Source organism: Colius striatus, chromosome 1 (genome assembly GCF_028858725.1).
Source record: "Colius striatus isolate bColStr4 chromosome 1, bColStr4.1.hap1, whole genome shotgun sequence".
Classification (NCBI taxonomy): Eukaryota; Metazoa; Chordata; class Aves; order Coliiformes; family Coliidae; genus Colius; species Colius striatus.
The window spans coordinates 154,115,492-154,140,245 of NC_084759.1; the positions used below are offsets into that span (position 1 = coordinate 154,115,492).

Genomic DNA, 24,754 nt, shown 5'->3' on the forward strand with positions numbered 1-24,754 from the left:
GGTGGTGTCGGGTGCCTGCGCGCCGTGATGGCGTCATGGCGCGGCGCCGTGGCGGGGAAGGCCCGGGCGTGCGCGGGCAGGGTGGGGGGTGAGCCCCGCCATCGCCGCGGCTCTCGGACATGTCGCGCCTTCCGGCCCGGAGGCTTTTCGCGGCGGTGAGGGGCTGGCGCGGCTTCCCAGGTCAGAGACTTGTTCCCCCGCGCACGCTTTAGCTTCGCCTCAGTGGTACAGCCCAGCGCCCGGGGCTCACGTCGAGCGTTGTCGGCTCTTGGAGCCTTTCGTTCCGCGCCCGGTAGCGCTGAGGAGGCGGGCGGTGGGGCTGTTGCGCTGCGGGTGCGAGGGGCGCGGGACAGCGGGTCTCTCCGGCGGCGGAGTCACGGCTGAAGCCGAGGGAAGAACGGTTCATCGTGTGAAAAATAAAGCAACGATGTGGAAAGCTCCTTGCTGTCTTCAGAACATTGCTTTATTTAATGCCGGTTGTGCTCTGCTGTGTCGTTGCACGCTGTCCTATCAGGCTTTCGTGTAGGTGGAGAGAAACACTCGCTTTGAACTGCATACAAAGCCGCAATTCTGTTTCACAGCCTGCATCTCCAGAGTCTTTAGTCCAGTCAATCATCGCATAGCGAATGCTTTATGTTACGACTATCAGTTGTCATGCATAAATAACTTTCAATTAGTGGCTAATCATACTGGCTCCCAACAGAAAATCCACGCTCTGTGTGCCCAGTCCCCAGCTCACCAAGAGACAGGCAGTTTGTTTTGCTTATGTGGTACTTGCTTGTCTCTAGTAAAGGGTTGATGATCATATATTCTAAGGATCCAGTGCTGGGCTATGGCAGCTTGATTTTGTAGCAGGCACATGGTAAGTGACATAAAAGAGAATGAGTTTCCAAAATATCAGGTGGTAGATGTTAGGAAACATGACTGTCATCTCCTTCCATCCAGTCCAACCTGCCCGCTAAAGCAGGTTCCCCTCGATCAGGTCACGCATCCACCTAGATCAGGTGTCTCGTGATTTGTATCTAGGCACAAGCAATTCCTCCCTTTCAAAAGGCTGTGACTGAGAATTCCAAAATTAGTGACGTCTCTGGCAATTAATTTCAGCTTTTGTCTTATCGTGCACACCGCCAGCTCCCAAATAAACACCTGTAATTCTCTTTAAAGGTTGTCTGCTTTGGCTATGTGGGGATTTAGGAGCGGGTTACATAGCCGTATGCTTCTGAGGAACTGTTTTCAATTTGGCTAATGCTACTGTGAAATAAATCAAATAGATAAACAAGAATTCAAGACAGAAATTGAAATCAAGACAGAAATCAAGACAAGAATTTCAGACAGAAAAACATCACATTGCTGTATAAACCTGTTTCTTTGTGGCATCGCCAGTAAAAAAAAAGATCTTGACAACTATAATTGTTCCAGATGGGTGATATTTTTCAAAGACATATTTGAGAAGAGACAATATGCTGGTGTCATGCTTCAAGCAAGGGAGTAAGAGGGCCGAGTGCACCCTGAACACCAAGTGCAGAAATTGGGATTTGCAAACCAACACACCTCTCTAGGTTTTCTAGGTGGATTGTCATCTTTAACATCCATTCATTTCTTTCACAGAGTCATAGAATGTATGGGGTTGGAAGGGACCTTCAGAGATAGATTATCCAGTCCAACCTCCCGCTAAAGCGGGTTCCCTTTGATCAGGTCACGCATCCACCTAGATCAAGTCACAGTATCACACTTAGTCGGTGTTATGAGTATTTGGTCGTTAATTGTGCGCACATTGTTTCGTATTGTGGTACACAACAAACTGAGAAGTGAAGGAGGAATGTTTATACCATATAAGGTCAATGAACACGACTAAGAGCCAGATGATTAGAGTATAACTCTGCACTTTGCTAACACAAAAGATCTTTTACCTTGACATGGTGCATTTCTTTTCCTCTAGTTTGCAAGTCATGTGCTCTCCGAAGATTTTCTATCCAGCCTGCCCAGCAGAAGAAGATTCCAAACCGGTATTTGGGCCAGCCCAGCCCCTTCACACACCCACACCTCCTCAAACCAGGTTAGGTTCTGGCCCTATGTGAGCCAATCGTTGACATTCTTCCTTGCCTCTCTTTTCTGAGGTGCCTAGGACACAGAGTATTGATTTGCTGTATCATGCAGGTGTCCGTGATTTCAGTGTTTATCATTAACTTCATTAGGCAGTAATTATATTTAGTAGTTAATTTCCTTGCCTGAGATGATACCGATTCCAAAAATAGGCCTCGTGATAGCGCTTTACCTTTTTCTCATGGCGTGCATGGCCTCACTGACTTTGGTGCTGCAGGCCTTTCATGGCAGTGGCATCTTGGGAGCTCGTTGTCCTAAAAATACAACACAATTTATGTTAAGAGGGGGTCCTTCCTGCAAGCTGAACTGCTAGAATGCTTCATATCTAATGTGAGCCACCAAGTAAAAGTGTCTTTAAGAAAAGGAGATCAGGGAGAGACTTAGTGAGAGTTGGACACCACTTGTCTAAAGAACGTGCTTCATTCAGAAGAGTATTCAAGCTGTGAGGAACAGAACAAAAGGAGATTGTGGCCATAAAGTTAGAAGGTAACGATGAAAGAAAGGCTGAGGTTTTGCAGTTTGTGAGATTAGTGAAGATGAACATGTAGGTTTGAGATGACCATGATTAAATCTGAAAAAACCCCAACAGTTGAAGTGAAAATTATTCAAGACTGTGTCCAGGAAAATATTCTGATTCTGTGGGTTTTTTTCCATAGATGGGTATACAGAGAGAACAGGTGAACATGTAAACTATACACTTGCATATTTAACTGTAGGAGAGTTCAGGTCAGGTGGGACCTCAGGAAGTTACTAGGTCCACCTTCTGCTCAAAGCTAAGCTAACTTCAGTATTAGATCAGGTTGCACGGGGTGTTGATTAACAGCTCACAGTAAATGAGGCTGACACGTCAGAAATACTCACGGCCGAAACACTGGAGATGAATTCTAGCCACCCACAGTAGTTTTCCGTTTAATAAAGGAGTGATGTTTTCTTTAAATACATTGTTTTATTGCAATTATTGTTTTAAAAAGCAAATGCTTTTAAGGCAAAGAGAATTTCCTGGCCTTGCAGTTGGAAGACAAATGGGATCCCCCATGTTCCACCCTACTGCAGCTTCTAAACTTCCCTGGACTGTTTGTAGTAGTTAGGAACCCGACTGAGCTTATTCAATTTGCGGAATAATATTGCAGAAATGTAGGATCAGACTGCATTAATCCAGTTTCTGTCTTGTCTGTCATTTCCAGATATACAGAGTAAACAGAGGGTTTGTTTTTTTCTTTAAAGCAAAAGACTTTTCACCAAAGAGGTGTTGGGGATGCATGGTATTGAAAAGTTATAAAGTTTAATGCAAATACAGCAGATGTCATTTTTCTTACACTCTTTTTTTGTCAACATTCTGGATAGAACTTTACCCTCCTCCCTCACCTATGCAGGAATCTGCTTACAGTACAGAAATTTCAATTTTTATTCTAGAATTGTCACTGCATAATACATAAAAGAAGAAGAAATGATTGTGGAAATAGAAAGCTAACAGTATGAAACTGTGGTCTGTGTTAAAATAGGGTATTAGCCAAAGTACTGATTAAGGCTTAAGTATTAATTTAAATCATAGTTAAGGGGTCTTACAGTTTTAAAAATACATACTTAAGCTGTTGTTGGTTGTTCTTTCAACTTCAGTCTGGTTTTGGTGAGTGTCTTGATTGCTGTGCTTCATATCCTTCATGACTGGAGCAGTTTAAAATGAATGTTCATCTAAGAGATCATTCTTTTAGGTAGAGTCATTAGGAATATAGTATTTAACTTTGGAAACATTTGAATTGTTAGTTATTGAGAAAAGCTTCATCCTGCCCTGGAGAAGATTCTGTCTCTAAGCTCAGTTTGCTGCCAGCCTGGAGTTTCCTTGTGCCTGGAGTCTTGTGACTGGTTAGGCTCTGCAACCTCTGTGTTTCTGCCTAATCTCCCAAGTAAATGTAACGTCCCTTATGGTTTAGAACTAGTTACTTTATGAGTTGACGTAGTGTGTGTTTGAGTAGACATTCTAGCTTTATCTGAGGAAATACGTGCTTAGCCACAGGAGATAATCTTCTGTTCAATGTCCAGATGCTGTAAAAGCCATCAGTTTTCAGCAGTCAAAGTCCAGTTTGCCTTGCCCCTTCCCCCTGCTTTTTTTTTACGTGTCTTTCTGAAAACACCCGTCTGTTTCAGATGTTGGTCTAAGTCTACCAGTTTTTGTGATTTCTGCTTTTGCACAGAGACATGTAACAGAAAATCCGATTTGTTAAGATAAGTTTCAGTCTTTGCATGGTGGAAGAGCAGATTCATTGAGGATGTGGTACAGGGATGGAAGCTGAAGAGGTGCATGAGGGCACAATGGAAAGGCTGATGAGGGACCACAACAAAGCCATGCACGTACGAAGGACATCAGGGAGTGGGCAAGGATAAGGCATGTGACTAGTAAAATATCATGAGTGCCTTGGTCTGCTTTGTTTTGTATTCACAGGAGAAGTAACCCCAGGATTGTCACAAGTGGAATATGCTCTTCGCCGACACAAACTGATGTCATTGATCCAGAGAGAAGCCCATGACTGGGATGGATTGGACCACACAGTGATTCTGCTATCCAACCCCACATACTACATGAGCAATGACATCCCCTATGTTTTCCACCAGGACACTAACTTTCTCTACCTCTGTGGGTTCCAGGAGCCTGACAGCATCCTGGTGCTGCAGAGCATTCCTGGCAAAGCACTGCCCTGCCACAAATCCATACTTTTTGTGCCTCGGAGAGATCCAAGCCGAGAGCTGTGGGATGGGCCCAGATCAGGCACAGATGGGGCAATTGCTCTCACGGGAGTAGATGAAGCTTATACCATTGAGGAGTTCAGTCACTTGGTGACCAAGCTGAAAGGTAACAAAAAATGTAGGGGGAAGGAGATGAGATGTGGTTTGGAGAGTCTGAGTGGTGTGGGTTTAAAAGGTGGCCTGTGACACCAATGCACGAATGCCATGAACTTGGGAAGGCACAGGGGGCACAAAAGCAGGACAAAGGCAGTTGGAAATTCTTGTTAGCTTCTTGAGGGTCACCAGTGGATATGTACTTTTGAAAATAATAGTGTTTCTTCCCCTCTGAATTTCTTACGCACACATGTGAATGCCAGCGTACACATCTGTGAAACACAAAGAAAGGGATAAGCAAGAGAGCATGGCAAACCAGGTTACTGTTTTAGTCATGGCTTTTTGCTGACAGAGCCAGAACCAGATGAAGTATAGGAAACCTGGAAGGTGTTTTATTCATTTTAGACTTGGGGAGGTTGTTGGTCCACTCACCTTTTTTAGTCAGAAATAAGAACTTTGCTGTCCTTTAGATATATTCTGCATCTAACGTTCATGTATCCTCAAAACTTGTAATCCAGAGTGAACTTAAATGCATTATAAAATGAAGCTGAAGGCTTATGACAGTATAAAAAGGGCAAGTGCTTGGGGAGTTACACAAACAGAATGAGTCCTGGAATCTTAAATACCATCTCGGATTCTAGTTATTTTGTTTCAAAAAATGATGTATTGAAAATAGAAAAGTTACAGAAAGGTCAAAAGGATGATCAAAAGTATGGACTGTATGTGAGGTATATGCTGAACAAACTGCTCAGCTTGAAAAAGAGAAAACAGAAGGTGAGATACGAAAGATGCAGATGGTTATGGAAGGCACAGAGGTAATAAGTAACTGCTATTTTTCGTAATTTACAAAGGGAATACTGAATGAAATGACTGTGTGACAGGTTTTAACACCTTTTAAGTTGTAGGTCATTCGTGGAAGGTTTGGAACATCAAAAGTATAAATGGGTTAATTTTTTTTTTAAGCTCCATGGGGGAGAGATCCATCAAAAGCAGTTAATCACTGTTAGGAAGATGCAGCCTTGAAGAAACCAGAGGTGGGGAGGACATACTAAGGGAAATACTCTTTCATAACTGCTCAGTTTCCTAGAGTCTTTCTGTAAGCATCTGCTAATGGCTGCTGTCACCAAGGAAGAAGGGCCTAGGTGGACATTAGCTATGTCTCAGTATGACTTTTCTACTCATTCCCATTTAAAATGTTCCTGTGAGGAGAATGTGAGTGCTAACTCCGATATTTTAAGTAAATTCCACATAGATAAATGTATTTGTCCTCAGTAAGTTCCTCTCTAAATGGCTGGAAGAGCAGTTGTTCTCTAAAGATACTCTGAAACATAGTTAATAATGACCCTGATTCCATGTGATGGGTAAGAGGTAGATGGCCTTACAGCATTGGAGGGACAGGCTAAATGAGAGAACGGTTCAGAACATGCACCACTGCAGTGCAATGGCTGCTTAGCTTACACACCAGCAACTTTGATAAACAAAGTCAGAGTGGGTCTGTGCAAGATACATACATATATTCAGTGATGATCGTAAAACCCAGTGTTTGCATAGAAGTGGGGACTTGTCAAACGTACATGAAGAGATTACTAGTATCCTGTGACAGTGGAAGTGCTTATATGGTCTGTAAATGCAGACTCAGAAGAAATGAATCTCTCAAACAGAGCAATGGGTCTAGTTTAGGAGGAATGAGTTTGTTCAGTGAGGAGAGGACATTTCTGCCTTTATTTTTGTCTGTGTCAGCTTGTATTTTGTATTCCAGGTGAATCAAACGTTGTTTGGTATGATTTGACAAAACCAGTGCATACAGAGCTGCACTCTGACTACCTGCAGCCTCTGGCTGAGATAAAAGCTCGGAACAAAAACCACATCCAGGGCATCCGGCATCTAGTGCAAAACCTTCGGCTGATCAAATCTCCTGCAGAGATTGAAAGGATGAAGATAGCTGGACGGGTGACGGCACAGGTATGGAGTTGTGTGCTTTCCAAATGAACCAGTGCATTCCTTTAAAGAAGTTGAGGGAAAGGGCTATTGATAAGATGACGTGGGTTGGAAAGGTAGCTGTGGTCTAATCTTTTAGTGAACTGCTGTGTCTCAACCATCAAGTTGGGCTCAGCTCCCTTCACATGACAAGAAGAAACAGGAAGACTGCTTGGACTACCAGCTTCTCTCAGTGTAATTCCAACCAAGAAAAGCCAGCAGCAGTTAGATTTGTTTAAAAGCAGTATCTATTAGGAGCAGGAGTAGCATCTTTACTCTCTTCCCAACTTCCCTTTCTCCTTCCCACACCGTTCTCTTTCACATTCATCCTGTAGTTTTTGAGGAAACAAGGTTTTTGTGAACACATTGCCTGTGTGTGTCTGCCAGTTCCCTTTGTTCCCCTAATACCATCTGAACTCATTGCCCATCTTTAAACAAATCTGACGGGTAACTTCCAATGCAATTATGTTTTTGTAAATGTTATTAAAATAGATAGACAAGTAGAAGAGAGACACAGCTTGTACTTCTCTGAAGGAAAAGCTGCGTAGGGTGCTCCTGTTGTGTACAATGGAATCCACAGGTGAAACAACTTGTAAAATCCCAACCCATGGGATCAGCTTCAATCATATAATCTTTCTCAAACACGAGAGTGAATCAGACCCTAAATACAGTTGCACAGGAAATAGGGCTTAATTGTTTCTAGTCTTGACAGCAATCTTCCTTTTCAGTTACCTCTTGTTCCTGTGTTCTGAGCCAGCTGATATGGGGCCTTCCCGAAAAGACAGCAAGTAAAAAAAAAATGAACTCTCAAGTTCAAGCTCCTTTGCTAACTGAAAGGCCCTTGTTTTCCATAGGCTTTCGTGGAGACAATGTTTGCCAGCAAATCCCCAGTGGATGAAGCCTTTCTGTATGCAAAGGTGAGTACTTCGTGGTTGGAGATGAGATAAAAGGGCTGGATGTTGATTATCCTTCTAGGAAACAAGAACTCTCAGATATTTCTATAATGTTTTTCTCACTGTAGCACATTTCTCCTTCTCCCAAATCTTGTGGTTCCTAGGATGTGCAGACAGGTCAATGTGAGGAATTTTTTCAGCTGTACTTGCCTTACCCTTATTGAAGGAACATCGTGGTTGTCTAAGTTTATCTCTTATTGATGTCTTTTTCTACTGTATTTAAAGACAAAAACTAACAATCATAGATGCAGTTATTATCTCATTCTACAATACAGTCCTATGGTACAGAATGTAAGTAGTTACAAACCTATGTGTAAAGCCTGCTTCTCTTGACTCTAGCCTCTTACTACATCAGATTACCACAGCCTTGAAGCAGCGTAGATGCCTCTCAGTTGCAAAATATGGAATAACTGGTTGTCAATTGAATGTGGATATTTGTAAGGAATTGCAGTGAGATGCTTGTTTGAGAAACATCAGTAGGATTTGATCCTCTATTATGGCTTAGACATACCTGTGTTGGCATGGGGCTGGTCAGCAGTACTAACTTGCAAAGAAAATTATTTTAATTGAGATGTGTTTTACAGATGAATTTTTCACTCCAGATCGGGACTGTAAAACCTGCTTTACTATATGTGGGTGCCCTGGAGTGTTCCATCCCATATGCTTTTGGGAATTATAGAAAAGATGTGTTATTAATATTTTGAGGATATAGACTATCAAGACCCTCTTCATAGATGTACGTTTATTCATTTCCATGTGTTAATCGTCTTCATCACTCAGGTAAAGATCTTGGGGCTTACGACACCTTTTGGGATTTTGATTTTTTCCCTCAGACATCAAGGTAGTTCATGCTTCCAAACCTTCTTAGCAGTTATGAGAATAGATACTGCTGTAAGTGTGCTGGTACTTTGTCATTTTAAAAGGCAATAGCAAAACACGGCAGTTGTCAGGCTGACATTTGATATCTTTGAACATTTGCAAAGTTGTATGGCAACTAAGAGCATTACTTGGTATAAGAACACCTGGATTTATGACAACATAATGAGTGTTTGATACAATATTGAACAGCTTGCACCAGAAAGAGCTTCCATGACACCAGATGCAGGCTTAAAACATTCTCTTGAATTAGATAGTTCTGTATTTTTTTTCTCCCTCTGGTTCTTGGAAAACCTTCAAGGCTGCTTGCATGTAGTGAACTGACTTTCCAGTTTCACTTTGTGTTGTACAAATTAAGAAAATGGTTGTAGGACATGAATTACAATAGTCCTAGGCAGTTAATCACCTGAATCAGCACTAACAGTCTCCTTTCTGAATTGGTATTCCAGTTTGAATATGAGTGCCGGGCTCGTGGCGCTGACATCTTGGCTTACCCCCCTGTTGTTGCTGGTGGCAATAGATCAAACACTTTGCACTATGTGAAGAACAATCAGCTCATCAAGGTAAACCATAAGTAACTTAAAATACAGTGCTGCAGATGCTCTTTGTTTTGACTGATCAGATTGAAAAAACCCCATATTTTCAAGTGAGCAGGGGAAAGGAGTCCTGTCCTGGTTAGTTTTATTGTCAGTGATAGATTAACTTTATTCCATCTAGTCTCTCTCTATCCTGATTTCAGATAGAATAAAGTTATTTTTCTTCCTAGTAGCTGATACAGTGCTGGTTTTGGATTTAGTGTGAGAATAATGCTGATAACACACTGATATTTTGGTTGCTGCTAAGTAGTGCTTATCTTGAGTGAAGGATTTTTCAGTTTCCCAGACTCTGCCAGCAAGCAGGTGCACAAGAAGCTGGGAAAGGAACGTGGCCAGGACAGTTGCCAAGAACTAGCCAAAGGGCTATTCCATATCACAGAAGGTCATGCCCAGTACATAACCATGACACTATCTTCTTTTCTCCTGTTCTCTGACTTTCTACAGTACTTTCTGGACAGTGGAAGGACTTGCAAACAAACTTGCAAATAATTTAGCAAGTGTGCATGCTCTCACACGGTGTGCAGCAGTGTGCAGTGCTGGGTGGGTTACTAACCTCACAAAAGAGAGGGACCACTGCAGCAGGCAGAGTGAAGGCACTGTGGGGAGTCCTCTGCTGCCACTTTCATTGCTTGGCCTTGCTTTGCAACATAAAGTGCAACAATGCATTCCTGCTCTGGTGAAGCTGAAAACCATTTTGGACTCCATGTAGGCCAACAAAGCAGAGAGGAGGAACACGGAAGGAAAGGATCAGTGTTAAATATTGAGAGTTGAATTAGATGGCTGTAGGTAAATTGTCTTAATTTGAAGATTCAGGTTATTAAATTGAAGCTTTCCAGCTTTCCTGACAATACACCTTCAGATTCGGATAAGTATTTTCAGGAACAATATTCCCCCCACTGCTCTACTCACAGCTCATTTTTCAGAGGAACATATTATTCCAGTCTTAATGCAGGATGAAACTTCCCTACTAGCATTGTCTCTCCTTGAAGCTGGCATGCTAGCAGACCTTGAAATGATCTACAGAGACAGACATACAAAAGATATGACAGGCTGCTTTGGCAGAAAGAAGCCTTCTTTGTTGTACTGTCATCCAAGGTCAGGGATGCTCCTGTAACTCCAGTTGCTTCTGTTAAAAGTTGTTCAGTTCAATGACTGTCACTTTTATTTTCAAAACTGTTAAGTACGAGGTTAAACCCATAAACTTGATTCTTTCTTTTCCTTTGTGTGCTGCTTCCTGCAGATCTTGTTGCCAAATTGGCTAACAAAGTGTCTCATTTGGAAGGTATCTGAAGGCTGCTTATGGTCTCAAGTGGACTTCATGCAGTCCACTACTTAGTGGATCCAGCTTTAAAGAAAGAGAGGACAAAATGTGTGACTTAAGGCACTTACTGGACAATCAAACCACAGGCTAAATTCCCTTTGCCAATAAATTGTTATTTAGCTTGTTTAATTGATTGGAAGAGAGCAGGTGCTTTAATTTACTGTTTTGTTTAAAGAATTGAACCAGCTATTCTGAAAAAGTTAAAAATGCAGTTTGAAGGACTAGCTAATGGCCTGTCTGTTCTGTGGCATAGCGAGATCTGCTCGCTACTAGGTTATCCACTGTGTAACTGTTCGTGACACGTGTTGTACACAGTGGTATTAGCTAGCACTGGAAGTAGTACTAGCAGTGAAATTCTGCTAAAATGATTCCTTCTCGTTCCACATGATGGCTGCTGGCACTGTCACGGATCTGCAGAGTGAATCTCTATAAAAGGCCTTGTTTTGCAAGTAGTGTAAATCCACAGAGAATTTCATCCAAACTTTGTCCAGATCTCACTGTTCTATTTGTTCTTAGCTCCTTTAAAGAGAGCAAGCAAGGCAGTGGTTTTGTTCCTGGCTCTTTGACTTTTTTTTGCATAGCTTTCTGGAAGACGATGCTGTCAGTGATTTAATTAACATGGAACAGTTTTGCTGAAGTGAATTAGAGGTTCACATCTCCAAAAGCTTTTTCTTCATCGCCAGGTAGTATATCTTAGAGCAGAAGTATATCAGAAGTATGTCTTAGAGCAGTTAAGAAAGTCCCAGAAGAAAACAGGAAAAGTGATACAAGCTATTCAACAGTGCACTTACCGTAGTAATAGAGAAGTGATTTTTCTGCATCCTCCTGCCTTGTGACAAGACTAAATGTTTGTGGGTGAGCAATCTTGTGGGATCTATGCTTTTGTTGCAAACCCCTTCTGTCTCAGTCACAAGGAGAGAACTTCTAGTGAGAGTGCTGTAGTGTGCTGAAGTGATCCAGATGTGAGTGGGACTGATGTCTCAGAGTGCAGATTAGTTCCAAAAAAAGCCTTTTTTTTAAACTCCAAAGTGATTGAAAAACAGCGTGCCAAGAGTTCAGGTCGAAGATAAGAACAGTCAGAGACCACCTTGCAAAGAAACAATCCACCTGGTACAGCCTATTTTTAAACAGCAGCACCTAAAGTGTTGCTCTGCAAAAGGAATTCACATCTCTGCATCTGCTTTGCAAAAAGGAAGTACAAAATCTCCTTTCCTGCTCTTAGACAGAAAAATAAATTCAGTTAATATCCAGACTGACCCACGGAGCTTTTTTTTCCTGTCATTCTCCAGGATGGTGAACTGGTCTTACTAGATGGTGGATGTGAGTCCTCCTGCTACGTAAGTGACATCACGCGGACCTGGCCCATCAATGGAAGGTGCGCTGCAATACGGCTGTTGTGAAGAACTTTGAGAGGCTCTTAAGTAGTTGATGGGTTGAGTGTTATCTGTGTTTAATCTCTATGTGAGTAGTTTTAACGTGTCCCACTCTGTGGTTCTTCAGAGTAATCAAATTATGTAAACTAATCTTTCAACATGAGAAGCTGTATTCCCTACTGCCTCATTAATTACTGCATGAATATGTGTGATTACTGCTATTTTCAGCTATGACAGAGTGCTTACAGTGCAGAGAGGGCTTTTGTGCTTTCGACTGTCTCTGGCTCTGGTTCTGTGTAAGAAAACAGAAGTTTAGTTGACCTGAACATCGCTCTGCCAGTTGTGAACTTACTGGTGTGACATCCCTGTGGTTGTGTGTTTGATTCCTGTATGTTTTGGCTCAAGTGCATTCTTTTTCCTGCAGTAGCTTTGCTTTGCCTTGGGGTTAGGTTGTCAGCTGAGAAACCCTGCCATTACCCATTGTGTGGAAGGGCATGTTGCAGTGATGCCTTCTTTGCCATTTCGTGTAAGGATACAGTTGCATTCCTTTTTGACTTTCACTACACTGACACAGAACCAAGTCTGCCCCCAAATTAGGGTTCTAGGGTAGAGGTTTAATTGTGACAACTGTCTTTGTTCCTTTTCTCAATGATTTTAAGGTTCACCAAACCCCAAGCAGAACTGTACCAGGCTGTCCTGGATATCCAGAAGTCCTGCCTGAGCCTCTGCTCCCCAGGTGTGAGTCTAGAAAATATATACAGCCTTATGTTGAGCCTTATTGGAGAGAAACTGAAAGAATTGGGGATCCTAAAGAGCAGCATCACCGAGAGCCACTTCTTCAAGGTATTTGAAGTATTTTTACTCCAGCTTCCCTCTGCTAGGCCTGACTCTTTTCTCCTTGGGTTACGTTAGTAGCTTTAGTTTGGCTGAAGGATGTGCTCTTGAGATGTGTTTTCTAGTCAGCACCGTGCACTGTGCTTTAGTTCACAGGGTGGCTGGTCTTGGCACAGGACTGGATTTCTCTCAGAGAAGGGTGAATTTGAAGATGCATTTCAACCATTCATTGCACAATTTGGTCTGAAATAACCCCCCAGTCTTAGTGCACATAGTGTGAATAATAGTTCCTCGGCATTTGCTGTTTCACTCTACGGATCCAATGCCATGGTCTGCACGACTCATTAGTGTAGATGCAGCTTCAGAGTCCAGACAGTCTGAAGGGACCTGTAAAGACATTGGCACTAACACAAAATTCTAAGTCCAGGGCTGGCTGCAGGCAGTTAGTCATAGTTTTGTGATCTGTTTAACACAGCATAAATCTGCAGTGCCACCAAAAGGTGCAGCCCATTCTTCTCAATCATTCCACCTGCTGCCTCTTCTGCATGTTTCGTGTCAGTGTTGGGATTCACAAAGCTACCTGGTGAGCACCACAGGGAAACTGCTCTTCCTGAGGGCTGAACCTGCAGATAGAATAGGGTTGGTTTGCAGAGAAGTTCATAGGGTCTCGCTGCAAACCTGTGTAATTGTTGATGCCAGTACGGGTACGATGGTGGAACCAGGTGACAGAAGTACCCCTTTGGCAGGAGGACAGATATCTGACAGATTTAATTGTCCTATTGGTGCCCGCACAATAACAGCCCAAGTTGCTGCCCATGAGCAGAGGCTGCCATGCCGGATCTCTCTCTGCAGGTGGCAGCACAGCCAGATGAGATCAGTGTCTGCAGCTCAGCTCCCCGGTGAAAGTGAGGAGTGCGGAGCGGAGGAGGAATTGGCTCTTTGGTTCCTGCTGTCAAGGAGCATGTCTCTGGAGGGAGGGGGATTAGGATGGCGCAGGGGGGAGGTGGTGTCTGTGCCCTGTAGAGGTGGATTAAAATCCTACTGTAGCTGCTGAGTGAAATGGTCACAGCACTTGCTGTGTCGTGCATAAGAGACCTCTTTGGCACGTCACATAGCAGCTGTATCGGCTGCTGCCTGTTGTCAGGCTCTGCTGATGGAAGCAATGCAGAGCTTGAATGTTTAAAGGATTAAAAGGGTTAAGGCAGTAAAGCATAGTGGGCAAAAAACTGAAGTCTTGCCTGACATGCTGAGGTGGTGATGGGCTTGGGCTGTTTTCTTTTCAGTGAGGGAGAAAGGCAGTCTGGAATATGCTCATAATAGGCACTTGGTACTGGTGAGTTTTGAGGGCCATCCAGTTCTTGTAAATGGAAGGCAGCCTCTGATGACCTAGTCATGGCAGGAAAACTGCTAGTTAAGCACACAACTCCCCATCAACAGATAAACAACAAGTTTAACTGTTTAAACTGCGTTTGTCTCCATGACACTTGTTTTGTCTTTGGCTAGGCTGTACGGAAGTACTGCCCACACCACGTGGGACACTACTTGGGCATGGATGTTCATGATACCCCAGATATATCCCGGTCGCTCCCACTCCAGCCAGGCATGGTGATAACCATTGAACCAGGTAAAAAGATGTTATGCATCTTACTTTCTGCTTCCCACTGGATGTGGAACTGTCAGCTGGAAACCAGTTTTTAGAGCTTGTCTCCTCTCTTTATCTAGAACATCGTTAAAATCATTATGAACGTAGCATTGAGAGAAAGAAGTGTGGTTGTACATTGAGAGTAAGAAGTGTTACAGTGGCCAGCTGTAATTGTGGAAGTTTTTGTTAACATGCTAGTGTCCGTAGGCATTGAGAGACACTTTCCTTTCTTTGGCCACCAACTGCCATCAGTGAGAGGAAAGAGAGAAGCTTTACTTACTAAAAGTTTTCATGATGAAACTCACGTTCCTGAAAATCCCACCCTGCTCTCATGATGGTGCAGTAAGGAAAAGTGTTTTTTTCTTGGGAGTGTTCTGTGTTTTAATTCCTTTTCTTCTTTCAGGCATTTATATTCCTGAGGATGACCTGAGTGCCCCGGAGAGGTTTCGAGGCACTGGTGTGCGCATTGAGGATGATGTTGTGATAACAGAGAGTGCACCTCTCATCTTGTCTGCTGACTGTCCCAAGGAGATTTACCACATCGAGCAGATCTGTGGCCGCAGCTCGTGATGCCCCTTCTCTGCATCTTCAATCCTCCTCGGGACACGCAGCCCTCCAGGGATGCAGATCCCCATAGCTGGCTGTAGTTGTCAAGTGACAGGGGGTGTGGACAGTTGATGGCTCTTTCCAAGACTGGGGCTGGGAAGTGAAATGCTAAAAACTTGGTGAAAAAGAAAAGCAAACTTTCTGTGTGTATTTTCCTTTTGATTTGATTAGTGCTTGAGCTGTTATAGGACAACAGGTGGATTTGTCCTTCTGGATCCATCCGTTCTGGTGCCCTTGGAGGGATGAATATTGTCAGTGCCACCAGCAGGGCTTCAGCCAGGTTCCTCTCCAGATGCGTAGGTACAACTGCTGAGACCAGGGCCCATTTTGCCCCTCTTTAGCAGTAGTTTCACAACGGTCAAGTTTTTAAAATGATGCTTTGATAAATGCTATTTAGGGGAAATAAAATGTCTCAGCTTTGATTGTTACAGATCCCTGGAAGAAAGGCTTTTGCTAGTCAGGAAGGTGAGTTTGGTTGGGAGATGGTTTTATGTGAAGCCTGTGAAGAACACTTTCAGTATTTTAAGGATAAGAATGTGTTTGAGCCTTGCTCAGGCATATGCAAAATAGGCCAGCAGCAGGGAAAAACAGATCGTCTGGGCTTTCAGCTTACGGGGAATGCTTGGCAGTTTGAGAAAGGACAGATAGGGCTCAGGAGAGCTCATTGTCACAAATGTCCATTCCAGTCTCCTGTTCTCAGCCTGCCTCTACCCCATGAAGTAGGGGCCATGTTGGCTGTGCCAGACTCCACTGATGAGCTGTAGACTGTCACCTAGATGTGAAGTGCCTGATTCTGGGACAGTCACGGCACCTTCCTGTTCGGTGCTGTGTCAGCAACTTCAGCAGTGTATTTTTGAAGAGTCTGCCCTATGATGAGTCTCAAGTCTTTATACAGCTTTTATATGGAATTTAAAGTAATCCTCCTTTTCAGAACTCTGAGGGGATGGTCACTGCCACCTTTTGGGTTTTGCCAAGTGCAGTCAGTAACTAATAATATTTCTGAGGCAGCTGCAAATGTGATTAGGCCAGGATGGGCGAGGAGTGAAGAGATGTCTTTCCTCAACATCAGCCTACCACCCAGGCCTTTAAATGCAGTAGTAAATACACCTTCTAGAGGAAAGCATGGCATCTGTGTATTTACTGAAAATATTTTCACAATCAGCTATTGAACATGTATGAAAAATGCCTCTCATGGGTGCATCTCCTGTTATTTATGCTTACTGTTGCATCACAGCATCTTACTTTCTGATGGTAGCTTTCAGTATTTTTCATCTGTTATTCTCAATTTTCTTTCTTTTTTTCTCTTCTTTTCCTGTATTGCCTATTTTTAACTCACTGTAATGTCACTGCTTCTTAATCCATTCTGCTTTCTAATCAGAGTTGCTGCCTGTTCTGCAGTTTGCCCTAATTCCTCACAGTGACTGTAGTAAAAAGCATGTGGGGGAGGTAGTCAGGGTCTCTGAGTTCAACCTCTGACTCTGTTGTTGTGTAACCTTTAGCAAAATCTGTTTGGTTGGGGTTTTTCCCTTGTGTTTTTTTTCTTTTCTATGTTTCATTTCACTTAATGGACAGCATCTTGCATCTCTCATCGCTTTTAATGGGAGCTGAGTGCATGCACTGGAGTTTGAATTTGGCACTTGAAAGGCAGCCAAGACACACCATCATTTTGGTTTTTAAACACAAGGAAAAGTAAATGCTTTTATGGAGTGTAATGTATTGAGTTTCACCTATTTAAGATAATCTGCTAATCTTTGCTGGGAGCTTTTGTTTGATGCTCATGCATTACAGTGGTACGTACACTGTAAAAATGGTTAGAAGGAATGCTTGTTAAGTGAACTTAGAACACAGAACTGACAAATACTTGATGTTATTCTGACCTGTAACATGTTTTTTGTTCCAATTACACCTGTTAGAGCCATGTCAACTGGGACAAATCTTGAATTTTGGAACTATGGTAGCAGCTCAAAATAACATTAACCTGAGAGCTACAGATGTGTGCTGACCTGCACATCCGCCTGTGTACCTGGCAGAGTTAATGATTGTACTTACTGTAAATAAGCCTTTGAAATAAATATGAAAAGGTTATTTTTAAAATAAGATAATTTGCAGAAAGTGATTTCTCAGGCCACCAAGTTGCGTGGCTGTTGAATAAGCACTTCCAGAAAGAGCATTATTTTTTAGGGAAGTTTATAAATTAACTACCTTGGATTTGAAATAACGCTGTCAAACGTAGGCACACTCTAATTTCTGTTCTCAGGGGAATCCTGCAACTTGCAAACACCAGTAGGTCTTAGGAATGTTGTGGACTAATGTTTCTGTCAGTAAATAAGAGTTTGTGACTGCTGAGTAGGGAGCAATGGATCTGCTAGGGCTGCTGTTCCCCACCATGCAAAATGTGTCTGTATGGAGTCTGTGTCTGGCTCCATATTCTGTAATTCTTCCACGGTGTTCAGCCATTTCTTCAGCATAAACTGCTGCAAATGTTTTGAATTGGTTGTTCCGTGTAAGGAAGAGAGTGCATTTTGTAGAGTGTGTTTACATTTGAGTCTTACCGACCTAAATTTGTGAAGCCTTTCTCTCACTTGTTGCAGAGATGGGTAATCAGAGTATGACCTGGGACCTGCACACACGCTCATGCCAAATCCATGCTCATTTTACATCACCTTCGTCAAGAAACTCTGAAGACCCCCTTTTCCAGCTGCACAGACCCTGGTGTACCTCTCACCACCACCACCAGTCCTGTGCTGCCAGATTTACCCATTCTCTCTGCCACAGAAGAGATTCCTCAGTCCAGCCACTTGGGTGCAGGAGCAGCTCTCCGTGGCAGCACAAGCTGCCAGCTGCTGGATGAGAGCGATGGTGGGGTGAGCGGAAGCAAAAGAGAAATTGAGGTGTATGCGAGGGGGAGAGATGTTATTGCAACTATGGTACAGGTCTTGAGGGCATCAGAGTTTGAGAGAAAATGAGAGCCAGCCATCCCTTGCAGAAGCTGCTTTGCTTTCAGAGAATGCCAGGGAGGCTTTTCTTGACTTTCTCATTTCACCTTCTAGCAGGGGCCTGCTTTGCTGAGAACTAAGTTATTAGCAATATCCTGTTGTCACAGTCTGAGCAGAGGTGCTAATTTGCAGATATGCTTCTGTCATCAAAGTGGAAAGAAATTTGGCATTTAACACAATTTGGCATTCTGTCTCTCTTATCTGTGAAAAATACAGTATGTCTTTCCTAAAGTTGCATTTGTTATTTTGCAAGGGAATCTGATGGTGTAGGAAGAAGCAAACTTGAGGGACCACGTAAAAGAAAATGGAGATGGAGGTTTTGAGGAATGTACAGTGCAATAGAGAAGACTCAGGAGAAGGATATAAGTTGGAGCTGTGGGGATGTGAGGAGCGAGGAAAGAACAACAGGGTATAAAATGGCTATTCAGGATGTCATCAGAGCAACGCAATAGCTAGGAAACTGGAGGCCACCAAGGAGACCTTCATTAATTTGTCCTACTCAGGAGGGGAAACAAAGCAGTCAGATTATATTAATGAACTTAGTCTTAACAGTTAGTTTAATTATTTCTTTTAAAAAATCAATAGAATTGTCATATGAGAAAGTGTTTTTGCAGTTTCATGTTATTGATCACATGTCACATTTTAAATAATGTGGAGAGGAAAAAGTATGGTTCTAGGCAAAATCTTCATTATGATGGAGGGAGCAAGGCTGAGTTTGTATGCTCTGATGCTACCCAAATTACTACTATGGACATTGAGTAATTATTCCCATGAGAATTACCACAAAGCAGAAAGAGTTAGGGTTAAACTTAGATGAATATCTATGAGAGATAAATGCCAAAAGTGCTTTAATTATGATGAGATGCCTAATACTTTGTGTAATTGGATAACAAAACTCTGCACTGCAATAAATTGGCTTATTTTAAAATTTCTTTTCAGCTGAGTTGTCTAGAAGCATATGTAGGCATCTCTTCATTAGTCTGCAGGTCTAACCTGCATGTAAGTTTATACTTTTCTGAGATCATTACAGTATCTCTGTTATATTTGCTCCCTACTTGCATGCTCAGCCTCTACTTGGTTATTGGAAATCATCATTTGGACACTTTCAAAACACAGGCTGTAGAACTGAGTCTGACCTTAAAAATGCATTCTATTTCAGAGGTGTAACAATAAGTTATATTTTAAAGGAGGGTTCATAATCAAAATGTATAGTACAGGTCAGTGGGCTCAACGGCACTCAATTTCCCCCCTCAGCCCCTTTCACCTTGGGGTTTGTCTTGCTGACTGAACCAGCTGCCAGCTCTCAGCTTTCTTCACTAGCAGCAAGTGGAGCAGTGAAACCCTGTCTTCCTGGGGACAAGTTCTCATTCAGCCTACCTGGTTGTTTCTCTGAAGCATCGCCTGATACCTGCCTAACCAAAACCAGACTCTTCAGAAGAAGAGCAGAAAGGAACCAGGAAGAATTTCCAGTTCCTCCATGCGTGTTACCTTCTCTTGCTGACTCATCCCACGTACGCCTTTTTAACTCCCATGACAGAGTTATCCATTAACAATGGCAAAGAAAAAACATAACTCCTGTCTGAGTAAGCCCAATGAACAGATCTTTGAGCAAATTAAAAATCAACAAGAAAGCTGGTTGTAGACTCAGGAGTAAGAATGGCTACTGTTCCTTCCCCTTGAGTGCTGAGGGAACAAGTAACACTGCAAGAGTGATGTGTAGTCCTAGTTTTCGGAGCTGCTTGGGAATGCTGGTCTCAGACCCACTGCAGTGGGCCAGAACTGACAGTGTTTGAAGCTCTGCATTGTTTTTCCCCTCTTAGTTTTAAGAGGCCTTGGGTTTTTAAATGAATCTTTTTTTTTCATGATTCGTGTGGGAATATGGTGGCAGCAGGGGCTGGGAACACTAAGTCTGTGTTTCAGTCATCAACTAGAAGAAGTCGAGGTTCAGCAAAAGCTAGTTGAAATGCAGTTCTTCCCAAGACAATAGGCTCACTGCCTTTTTTGTTAGTAAATCAGGCCAATATGAAGAATATTGTGCGAGGGGGAGAAAGTCTCAGCTTCTTTTTATTCCCAGGCAGAACAAGGTTTCTGCCTCTATGTACACTTTTGGGAGATTAACACAAAATGGGATTGGCCACTGATCCAAGTTAAGATTAAGCAGTCTGACTATTGTACCAGGAAATAGTTAGCAGATGTCAAGTAGTTTCTTACCATGTGACTCTTACTCAGAGAGGTAGTGCTTTAAGCTTGGGGATAATACTCTTCACTCTTCCAGTCTAATGTGCTCATAGAGTGCAACACGTAACATCAGTTTTGCCTGTTGGAGCTACAACCAGTACCTCTGTAATTAATATCACATCTCAGTGGAGTACATGCAGCTGACATTGTAGTCATTCCGAGAAAGCACAGCTCTTAATGGTGCAGAAGAGGTTTAAGCTTTCTCAGTTCAGGTCTCATTCCAGGCTACAAACATTGGTTTAATTTGGTGATGGGCTTGGCAGTGTGAGGTTAGTAGTTGGACTGAGTGATCTTAAAGGTCTTCTCCAACCATATGAATCTGTGATTCTGTGTTCCCAATACTGCCTATGAACACTTTTATCTCCTCTTGGCAGATAAATCATTTCTTCGAGTGGCCTCTCTGAAGTTTGTCATTTGTGTTGGCATTTCTGTGCTGTTGTCCTAACAGGCCATCAGGATCCCATTTGGATCTAGTAACTGCTCAATATTTTTAATGTTGCTTCTTGGATGGACAAGGATTGATATGACATCAGTGATTAGCAGAGTTCCATCAAGGGATTGAAACTGCTGTGGGCCTGGCTGACTCCTCACACACTGTCCACCTGGCTCCTTCAGCCCAGTTGCACATGTCTTCTTGTTCTCAGAAGGGAAGGAAGACAAGTCCCTACTGATGGCTCAGGAATTTCCAGTCCTTGCATCTCCGTGCAGCTGTCCCTGTCACAAGGGGGCCTTAAATCTCCCACTGTCCTTCTAACTGTTCCCCCTCTGGACTTAGAAATGTACCAGTCACCAGCCGTCGGCCTCTGGTGCATTTGTTGCAGTGACCTGTTACTTGTTATCAGATTCCCTAAGATACAGCTGAGGTTCCTGTGATGCATTGCAGATATCTGGTATGTATATTGCTTTCTGATTTATGCTTTACCCTCTTCTGCTTTTTTCCAGGAGATGAGCTTTTTAACAGCTACATGGGTGTTACTGTGGTGACTGTAACCAGGCAAAAAACATACTGTTTATATTCAGATAGTTCTACATTTGTGGACTTGGATATGATTAAAAGATTTTTAAAGGCATACTGTGTTTTTTGCCCTTCTCTGCAGAACAGAGAGAGGTTTCTCACAAACTTTCAGTTACAGGCTATAATCTGGAAAGGTATGATTCATCTTCAAAGGCATGTGTGTGTTAGTATATGTGTACAAACACACAAGTATTATGCAAACAAATGTTTAGCTACTGGAGTTTTAGAGCAGATTTTCTCCAAGTGTAATTAAGATTGGTTAGATATTTCACTCTTAATTTCTTCATGCTTCATTTGGATTTCTTGTTCAATTTAATTTTACTTTACAATTCCAAGGGTTTATAATTATTGTGGTTTGAATAATTGCATTATCTCTCTAATATATTTTACTGTAAATCACTGACACATAGCCTTAACATTGCCTCCATCTTCAAGGGTTTTTTTCAGTTTTATAATATAATTTCCCTGCAGTGTGAGGCTTTTGAGGAGATGGCATTCTGTGGTTCTCACCTGAGGCATGCCTTTCCAAAAAAAGGTGAGAATGTTCTATCTGCAAGATGTGGTTATTACTCTTGAAATTCAAAACTGTAAACTGTGAGTTTTGAACCCAAATGTGTCATTCTAACTTAATTTCTTAGCAAAGTAAAATAGAACAAGCGTGGCAATTAATGAAAAAGAGGATTGTGATGCAAACCTAAATTCCTAATGTACTGATAACTGCAAATTAATCTCAGCAATTAGATATGAGAGCTATTTTCCTCCAGTGTGCAGTACTCTGAAATTTTAGCGAATGTTGATCATAAATTAGAAGACCAATAAGCTGCTTCTCTAAGTTCTTTAAGACAAGAAATGCACCAAATGCTACATTTCTTAAGGACTTCACTTTTAATGAGTCACAAGCTAATAGAGGGACGAGTTGAAAATCCCCTAGAATATTGCCTGTCTTCAGTTAATAGACTCACTGAATGAAAGGGTGGGAGGCACCTTTGATCAAGTATTTTGAGCACCTTCCCATTACAGCCATTGCATTTTACCTCCTCAGTTTAGTGCTGAGCCTGGTAGCTCATGTGTGACAGCAACAGATCCCTTAGTAAGGCAACAAGCCTTGATCCAAAGGCTGAGGGAGGGAGAAGGATGAGATGGAGAATTGTTTCTTTCAGTCATTTGCTCCAGCTGTTCACCACCTCATCGTTAAAAATCTATACACCTTTTTTTGCCTGCCCTGTACCCCCCCGCAACTGGCATTATAGGAGGATAAGGAGCAACTTGATAAATTTAATGAAGAGCTTGGGTAACTGCTCTGAGTTTGGTTTAGCCTTGACAGTGGAACCAGGACTATAGTTCTATAAAAAATGTTTATAACTCTGAACTTCGTGTCCTCCTTCAGTCACATTTCTTCATTTCCCAGAGCTGCACAACAGGGCTGTTCACAGATTAGCAAAGGAAAACAAACCCTGAAGAACAAAGAACCAGAGAAGAAAGGGGGGAAAAAAAAGCAATGAAAAGATATACGTGTTGCATGACTTTCCTCTAATGGAAAATATCTTGGACACATACACATGCATAAAACAAAATCAAGTCTTCTGGTAAAGTGCTGTCTCCTTTTTACCCTTTTTCCCCCTAGTACTTAAGACAATCTTTGTGTGTTTAAAAAAGTAACTGTAAAGTTGCAAAAAAAGGGCTGCAAACTGACTCCTCAGGACCTGAATCCATACTACACTGAGGCCTGCCCCTCTTCTAGCCATCTAGAAGATGTTTGTTTCTGTAAAATAAGTAACTTTTTTCCATGCTGCTTGGTTAAATTCAAAGTGGTCCAGCTGTATCTGACAAGGAACAAACATACTGTGGTGGGAGGCTGAAGTTCCATGCTGGCACCTGATGTTTTCAGAACGTTTCCACTGGAAAGCTTGCTCCAGATTGCATGCTGGAAGACATGAATGCCAGGCAGTGTAGTTAAAAGAAAAGGTTACAATTTACAGGGTCCATTACCTGGAGCAATGTGCCCTTGTGGCCAATAAGGCCAATGGCATCGTGGGGTGCATCAAGAAAAGTGTAGCCAGCAGGTCAAGGGAGGTTCTTCTCTCCAACCTACTCTGCCCTGGTGAGGTCTCATCTGGAGTCCTGTGTCCAGTTCTGGGCTCCTCAGCTCAAGAGGGACAGAGAACTTCTAGAGAGAGTCCAGTGCAGGACCACTAAGATGATCAGGGGACTGGGACATCTTTCATATGAGGAAAGGCTGCGGGAACTGGGGCTGTTTAGTCTGGAAAAGAGGAGACTGAGAGGAGATCTTATTAACATTTACCAATATCTAAATGCTGGGTGTCAGGAGGTTGGGACATCACTTTTTTCTATAGTAGCTAGCAACAGGACAAGGGGTAACAGGATGAAGCTGGAACACAAAAAGTTCCATTTAAATATAAGAAAAAAACTATTTCACTCTTGAGGTGAGGGAGCCCTGGCACAGGCTGCCCAGGGAGGGTGTGGAGGCTCCTTCCTTGGAGGTCTTCAAGACCCGCCTGGACACGTTCCTATGTAACCTGATCTAGGTGAACCTGCTTCTGCAGGGGGGTTGGACTAGTTGATCTCTAAAGGTCCCTTCCAACCTTACCATTCTATGACTCTATGATTTGCCCTAGGAAAAGTTTGGAGAAGGTCTGGAGGAGACTTGCCCAGGCAACCATTCCCGACCCCAAGCATTGAGCAGGAAGATGTCTCCATGAAAGCTTTATTCACCTGGAGAAGAAGCAGTGTGAGCTTGTGTACACCCACTGTGTGCTCCTCTACCTGCTTCCTTCTCAATTCAAATAGGCGAAATAGATACACATCTACTTTCCTCTCTTCAGTAACTTATCCAAGAGGAGTGACTGTCACATAGCCATTGCAAACTGAGCACAGAGTGATGGACAGTCTCTGCTGCTTATTTTGAATCCATTCTTTCCTCTGTCTTTTCAAGTCACTCATATCATTTATTTTGCTCTCAGTGTGCCTTGCTCTATTTTGAATTTTGCTCTGCTCAGGCTTTTCCATTCAGTCCCTCATAATCTGGTTGTGCACAAAGCAGTTTTTCAATTATTTCATCCATTCAGGCTGGACTGACAATAATATTTAACCTGTTTCAGGAAGTTTTTAGAGGTCACCAGTGTCAAGGAATTTTGCATTACCTCCTTTATTATGGGTATTATTTTTTTTCAAAATAATATTATTTAACTGCCACATGGCAACTAAAAGCATTCTTGAAATTTATGCTTGTTGCAGATACATATCCTCTTCCCCCAGCTTTGAAATCATTACATAAATTAGATGATTAAAAACATTTTTTGATCATAAAGATCTGGGGAAAAAAATGGAAGTTGATTCCTACATCTAAGTAAATAGCTGAGATTAGACTG

General features: G+C 42.5%; 1 protein-coding gene across 1 annotated transcript; it reads left to right on the forward strand.

Moving 5' to 3' along the window:
• The first annotated feature begins 51 nt into the window (after positions 1–51).
• On the forward strand, positions 52–17,171 carry XPNPEP3 (X-prolyl aminopeptidase 3). The gene is made up of 10 exons (XM_062008479.1): positions 52–180; positions 1,940–2,056; positions 4,544–4,951; positions 6,698–6,900; positions 7,770–7,832; positions 9,194–9,307; positions 11,951–12,036; positions 12,694–12,877; positions 14,372–14,492; positions 14,914–17,171. The coding sequence occupies exons 1-10, from the start codon at positions 120–122 to the stop codon at positions 15,078–15,080; spliced, it is 1,524 nt and encodes a 507-aa protein (XP_061864463.1). The 5' UTR covers positions 52–119; the 3' UTR covers positions 15,081–17,171.
• The last annotated feature ends 7,583 nt before the right edge of the window (positions 17,172–24,754 follow it).